The sequence below is a fragment of the Copidosoma floridanum genome, unplaced genomic scaffold (genome assembly GCF_036245765.1).
Source record: "Copidosoma floridanum isolate Cflo_tuat_1 unplaced genomic scaffold, Cflo_Japanese_pri ptg000027l, whole genome shotgun sequence".
In the NCBI taxonomy this organism is placed as follows: Eukaryota; Metazoa; Arthropoda; class Insecta; order Hymenoptera; family Encyrtidae; genus Copidosoma; species Copidosoma floridanum.
Genome location: NW_028321904.1, coordinates 12317517 through 12324785, shown reverse-complemented (window position 1 = coordinate 12324785; position 7269 = coordinate 12317517). Strand labels below are relative to the sequence as shown.

The 7269-nt window shown below is 42.1% G+C and overlaps 1 protein-coding gene across 1 annotated transcript; it reads left to right on the top strand.

Moving 5' to 3' along the window:
• Window positions 1-1177: 1177 nt before the first annotated feature.
• LOC149373781 (uncharacterized) lies at window positions 1178-6075 on the top strand. Its single transcript, XM_089595706.1, has 8 exons — window positions 1178-1807; window positions 2027-2356; window positions 2429-3031; window positions 3275-4118; window positions 4223-4629; window positions 4741-4899; window positions 5005-5170; window positions 5225-6075. The coding sequence occupies exons 1-8, from the start codon at window positions 1178-1180 to the stop codon at window positions 6073-6075; spliced, it is 3990 nt and encodes a 1329-aa protein (XP_089451832.1).
• The last annotated feature ends 1194 nt before the right edge of the window (window positions 6076-7269 follow it).

Here is a 7269-nt window from a genome sequence, read left to right as displayed (position 1 = left end):
TATTCCGTTTTCAAACTATCAAGCAAGCACACATATTTCTGTTATATTGTTAAGTTTATATTTATTGTTGCCTGTTTGTTAATAAATCTGGTTTTAAAAGTTAAACGAAACAAGTGCGTGATTCATTTATACTCTCGAGTTTCTTGCAAGATTTTGTCAAGCCCTCGAAGAAACGCTTTTGACGCTGTAAAGGCAATACTTTGATCCAGCGGCATAAAAGTCGATATCGCGATACGCCGTTGGCTATTTAATTAAAAATTTATTGTTGGCATTGTCGCGAAAATAAACATGGTAGCAGAGCGTGGTTGCCTTTACTCGTGCCAAACAGTGACTTGAATTCAAGCATTTGGAAAAGGCTTAAAGTATTTTCCAGGATTTTGCACACCATCGGCATCGACTGCACAAATCATACCCTTGGACTTGAGAGGAGAGAGTCGTCGTCAACAGGCAACACTCGGGCATTAGTGCTTATCATTTCAAGGCCTCCTTATTCATCGGCTCATACAACTCAGCTCGACCAGCGTATCTTCATCGGTATTTTTATGAGCTGGAGTTGGTGGGAGAGGTCGGTGTTGTCATACATTGCTTTGGCTAAGGTACAGTGCCTCTTCGCTCTCTTTCTCTCGCTCCTTTGTTTTTAAAACATCTCGCACTCGTCGTTTTCAAGGCCAAATAGGTCGGTTATTTATTTAGATTCCAAAGGTTCTCGAATTTTTGAATGCTTATACATCTAGCCTTGTACGTAACGGAATATTTGCTTCCTTTTGTTTATATCGCACCTTTCTTTTCGTTCGTGAGCAGTATTTTGTTTTTACAAGTTCGGCATTTCTTTGGCATTTCATAAATAATATGGAAGAATTACTTGAAGAGCAATTAGTTTGGACTCGTTATGGATTTCCAAAAAACAATGTTGAAAATTTCTAAAGAAAAGCGTTCGATCGGTTGGTTTAAGACGCAACTCGAAAATTAAGAAAAACAGTGGGACGAATTTTATAAGCCGCACAAGAAACTTCTAGCATCAAAGGAAAGATTCAAGGACGAGAAATATTTCGAGGAAGACTATTATTCCTCAGCGATTGCCCAATATACAAATACGAAGACTTTGATTTTAGGAGTAATAAATCCAGAACGCAATCAGTCATCGTTACAGAGTGATAATAATTATGTCGATATAACTATGGAAAGCCCCTCCTATAGATCCCCTCTACCAAAAATCGAGTTGCCAAAATTTTCGGGTAAGCAACTTGAATGGAAAACATTCAAGGGAATGTTTATCGCGCTTGTACATGACGCTCCAACGATTCCGCCAATCTTGAAGCTGCAATACCTAATTCTCTCGCTCGAAGGTGAAGCGGCTAATCAATTCAAAAATCTTCAGATTACTACCGAAAACTATGAAAGTGCTTGGTTGTCAATTCAAGATCGTTACGACAACAAAAAAGTTCTTCTCGCAACACACATGTCTCATATCATTTCATGCCCGTCTATGCAAAAGAAATCGGTCGCTGAAATAAATCGCACTATGGACGTCGTATGCGAGACCAAACAAGCTCTTGACAATTTGCATATTCCCGCTGAAAGAATGGGAGAGTTGTGGCTAACGCATCATATAGTAAGTAAGCTCGATACATCAACACAGTGGGAACGAGAGGCTGATAAGGCTAACGAATTTCCGACATATAACTCGCTCACCGAATTTCTCGAAAGGCTCGTTCGTGTGTTAGGAGCAGCTTCACCTGCCACCTCAAGTAGCTCGAACTCTCAGTCGAAGTCAAGCTCGCAAAATTCATCGAACAAATCAAAATCGGTAGCTGTGCACACAACAGAAGTTACCTAAAACAAGAAAAATGCATCGTGTCTTTGCTGTCGTGGAACGCACTATCTTTTCGCATGTCAAAACTTTAAAAATTTAAGCTTGTCTCAAAGATATGATTTTTGCAAAAAAGAGAAGTTGTGTTTGAATTGTCTTCAAACTTCTCATTTTGCCAAGCATAGCCCTTCGCCTAAACGATGCTTTGTCTGTCAGGGCAAACACCACACAAGGTTACATAACGATTCTCAAGGATCGACATCAAAACCTGCAGTTGCAAACGACTCTTTGTCATCGTCTGACTCTAGAGACGCTTCTTCAGTCCATTTTTTGAGTCAGGGAATTGCTAAGAGTGTTTCAGCAGGCAAATCAATTCTTTTGGCTACTGCATCTGTAGCGCTAGCAGACGCACATGGCAACAAGGTCACTGTGCGTGCTCTCATCGATCCAGGAGCTGAGAGATCATTCGTCGCGGAACATGTGCTTTCGCAGCTTTCACTCAAAGCTCAGAAAATCTCTCGCTTGATAACTGGCGTGGGAGCTGAGGTAACTTCAATCGCTCGAAAGGAAGTAAGTATCTCACTGCTCTCTAACGTCAATAAAAATTTTGTCATTCAGTTTTCGGCTTTGGTGTTGGACAAACTCACTAATCTCTTGCCAAAAGTCGAAGTTGATCAAAACCAATGGTCACATACGAAAAGTCTCAACCTGGCCGATCCTTTATTCTTTAAGCCAAGTCGAATCGATTGCATCCTCGGTGCAGATGTTTATTCATCAATCATCATTGACGGCTTAGTGAAAGGTCCAGCGGGAACCCCAATAGCTCAGAACTCTGTGTTCGGATGGATTCTGACAGGAGCTCCTGCGAATAGTCAATCGTGTCATCATTCTTCAGTTCAGGTGTTTCACACATACACTGAACCCTCTCTCGATAAATTCATGAAGAAATTCTGGGAGATAGAGGAGGTCCCTCAAGAAAGGCACCTTACCCCAGAAGAGCAATTTTGTGAAGATTACTTCTCTCTTACTTACACTCGTAACCCTCAAGGTCGTTTCGTCGTTCGACTGCCATTTTTTAAGCAAGTCTCGTTTTCTGGTTCGCGAGATATAACCGTAGCTTGTCTCTTTCGCTCTGAAAAGCGTCTAAACAAAAATCTACTCCTCGCCGACAAGTACAAGGCTTTCATGCAGGAGTACTTGGATTTAAAGCACATGGAATTAGTCCCGTTAAATCAAATTTCACGTGAAGCTTAGTACGTGCCTGATAATGCAGTTTTTAGACAATATAAGCCTGAAAAAATCAGGGTAGTATTCAATGCTTCCCAAAAGGATGTAAGTAAGTGTTCGCTTAATGATGCACTGTCTCCACGTCCAAAACTTCAAGCGGACATCACAATCGTCTTAACTCGATGGCGATTTCAAAAATTAGTTTTTGTTACTGATATTATCAAAATGTTTCGACAGATTCTGATTCATCCTGATGATGCAGACTGGCAGCGCCTTGTGTGGCGACCCTCAGTTGCGCAGCTTTTGCAGGATTATAGAGCGCTTACCGTCACTTACGGCACGGCTCCAGCACCTTATTTGGCTCTTCGAGTACTCAAACAGCTGACTCAGGACGGCCGTACGACGCATCTAGAGGCATCCAAGCTTCTGGACCATCAAATCTACGTGGACAACATATTCGGAGGCGCGGACGAGGTCGACTTAGCTATTGAACGACGTGATCAGCTGATCCAGCTTATGGCATCAGCAGGGATGGAGTTGGGTAAATGCTCAGCAAATAATCAAAGTCTTCTTGATGGAATTGTAGCTGGCAACATTGATGAGGTCCCCGTTGACGTGGATGAGGCGGTATCAACGCTAGGTCTCAAGTGGCTTCCTCAAGCAGATAATTTTATTTTCAAACCTACAATAGCACCCTCTCCATCGATCATAACAAAGAGAATTATTTTCTCAGAAACTGCTAAATTATTTGATCCATTAGGTTGTCTTGCACCGGTCATCGTAACTGCAAAAATCATGATGCAGGATCTATGGATCAATAAGTTCGATTGGGACGTACCGATTCGAGGAGATCTCTTGCAGCAGTGGATGAAGTTCCGTAACTCTCTGACAAAATTAGACGTCATTAAAGTGCCCAGATGGATAGGTTGTTCTGAAACATTTTCTTGGCAGCTTCACGGTTTTGCTGACGCTTCAAAGCGAGCCTACGCTGCAGCAGTCTACGCTGTAGTTCCTGGTCAATCTTCGGTTCTTCTTATGGCCAAAACAAGGTCGCTCCAACAAAAATGGAGACTCTTCCTCGGTTGGAGCTCTGTGGAGCACTGTTGCTTGTTCGCCTAACTAAGCACCTGCTACCTAAGCTGCATCAACAACCACAGTACATTCACTTCTGGTCCGACTCCAAAGTCGTGCTGAATTGGCTAAAAGGTCATCCATCAAGATGGCAAACCTTCATCGCCAATCGAGTAAGCGAAATTACATCTTTGTATCCACAAGCTGAGTGGCGACATGTAATGTCCTTGTACAATGCTGCCGACTGCGCAACTCGAGGACTTACACCTCAGCAACTCTCCGAACATAGCCTGTGGTGGTCAGGACCCATATCGATGACGTCACCACAATCGACATGGCCTTTAACAACAGATGATGACTACGCCGATCAACAGAACAGTCAAGCGTTGGTAATGCAGGAGGCAGCTTTACAAAAGCATGTCGACGACGACTGTCTGATACATCTGCAACGCTTCTCTAGTTTTGCTAAGATACGCCGTATCCTCGCCTATTGCGCGCGATGGATACTCAACGCTCGTCAGGTAACTGAAAAACGTCAATACACTTACCTATCAGCTTAAGAGCTTTCTTGGGCTTCTGACTCTTGTTTTAGAGCACTACAACGTCAACATTTTCCCATCGAATTGGAGCAGCTACAGGCCAACAAACCACTTTCTAAGCGAAGCAATTTGGTACGATTGGCACCCTACTTAGACGATATTGGCCTCATTAGAGTTGGCGGCCGTTTAGAAAATGCTCCACTTCCATACAGTGAGCGACACCCCATCGTCCTGCCTGGCAATGACACAATCGTAAAGCGACTTGTCCAAGATACACACATTAATGCACTGTATGGAGAAGTACAACTCATGCTCTCACAGTTGTGCCGAACTGTGTGGATCACATGAGCCCATCAGCTCGTCACACGACTCTACCGGAATTGCTACAAGTGCATCAGACACAACCAGAAAAGTGGACATCAGCAGATGGCTGCACTGCCAGCTCAAAGAGTTACTCCACTACGTCCATTCGCCATAACTGGGATAAACTACGCAGGGCCAATCCCAGTGCTTTTCTCCAAAGGTCGGGGGGCAAAAAGCACGAAAGGTTATGTAGTAATTTTTGTTTGCTTTGTAGTCAGAGCTGTCCACATCGAGATCGTGTCTGATCTTACGACCGACGCATTCATGGCTGCGTATGATCGCTTTACAGCTCGACGAAGAGTCTGCGACACGATCTACTCAGACAACGCAACAACATTTAAAAGGGCATCGGCGGAGCTCGCCCGCATGTTTTCTAAGACCTCTGAGTTCAACAAAACGGTCGCTGGTCAACTTGCAACTAAAGGCACAACATGGAAGTTTATTCCACCACGAGCGCCCCACTTTGGCGGCCTATGGGAGGCTGCAGGACGCAGCTTCAAGTATCACTTCAAAAGAGTAATTGGCGACTCCAAGCTTACTTTTGAAGAGCTTTCTACGCTGGCAGCTAAAGTAGAAGCTTGTCTAAACTCTCGCCCTCTATCCCCATTGAGAACAGAGCCCACCGAACTAACAGCTTTAACACCAGGGCACTTTCTCATTGGTTCATCGTGCCTCTCACATCCAGAAGAAGTCGAGAAAACGTTGCAGTTAAGCACTAGTAATCGCTGGAATTTGCTATGCCAAATGCGCAACTCTTTCTGGAAACGTTGGAGAGGCAAGGTTTTACAACAGCTTCAGCAACGTAACAAGTGGTTACATCCTCAACCCAATCTACAAATAGAAGATATTGTACTGTTCAGGGATGATCTTACTCCGCCAACGAAGTGGCCACTTGGAAGAGTCACGACGCTCCATCCTGGTAAGGACGGACTCGTCAGAGCAGTCACGGTCAAGACGGCTGATATTAGCTTTGTACGCCCTATCGTTAAGCTAATAAAGCTCCCAGTCGACACGGACGTTAATGATACCTACCAGCAGCTACAATTAACGAATACAACTTCTTAACAATCCATGTGAAGTGATTTCAGCAAATTCAACGAAAAATTGACATTTTAATAATTAAAAAAAATGTACTAGTATCGATTTTTTTTCTTTTTAAACAATTTTTTTTTAATCGAAGATTCGTTATGTATTTTTTACTTTTGTGAAAATTAATTACATATTGTAAGAGGATGAGCGATCCTCATTCGCTTGTCTTGCCCTAGCATAAAAGAGAAATTTCAGTTTTACATTTGTTTTTTCTTTTTCATCAATTTTATATTAATTTTTTCTTTTTGTTTCAAGTTGCATACATACAAAAACTTGTATTTTTTAATAATTAATTTGCTGTGATACAGCAAGGTGGGCGGTATGTTCACGATAACGCGTTTTTAAAATGTAAACAAAGACCCTGAAGCTGCTGTTGCTGGTTGCGAGAGAGTACGGCCGAACTCAAACACATTCTTAGACGTCACATCCATAAACTAGCTTTTACACTTACATGTAAATTTACCAGCAAGTAAAATTTCGGCTATACTGGCTTTTCTCGCTCGCAGGCACAAGCAGTAAGGTTTTGTCTCTCAAGCAGATCAATCGCTCAGCAAAGCATAGTTGCGTCGTTAACGACCTTTTGCGACTTCTAACGTCGAACTTACCGAGTCTCGCTAAGCTCAAAGATTGTTCTGTTTTATCGGTTTTTTCTTCTAATTAATTCATCTTGTTAACACTTTCAGTTGTTTCTTTTATTCCGTTTTCAAACTAGCAAGAAAGCACACATATTTCTGTTATATTATTAAGTTTATATTTATTGTTACCTGTTTGTTAATAAATCTGGTTCTAAAAGTTAAACGAAACAAGTGCGTGATTCATTTATACTCTCGAGTTTCTTGCAAGATTTTGTCAAGCCCTCGAAGAAACGCTTTTGACGCTGTAAAGGCAATACTTTGATCCGGCGGCATAAAAGTCAATATCGCGATACGCCGTTGGCTATTTAATTAAAAATTTATAGTTGGCATTGTCGCGAAAATAAACATGCTAATCTGGCGAAAAAAATGCCCTTTAGATAAACCTTCCACCTTTTGTATAACTAATGGATTTGTAGTGGATGTTTCGGGTTCATTTATAGCTGCGGAAAATCATATAAAAATCATGAAGAATGTAATGAAAGATCCCAATGGAACAAGGAATCTTATAAAAAGAGGCGATTTAAGTGTTGTTTAT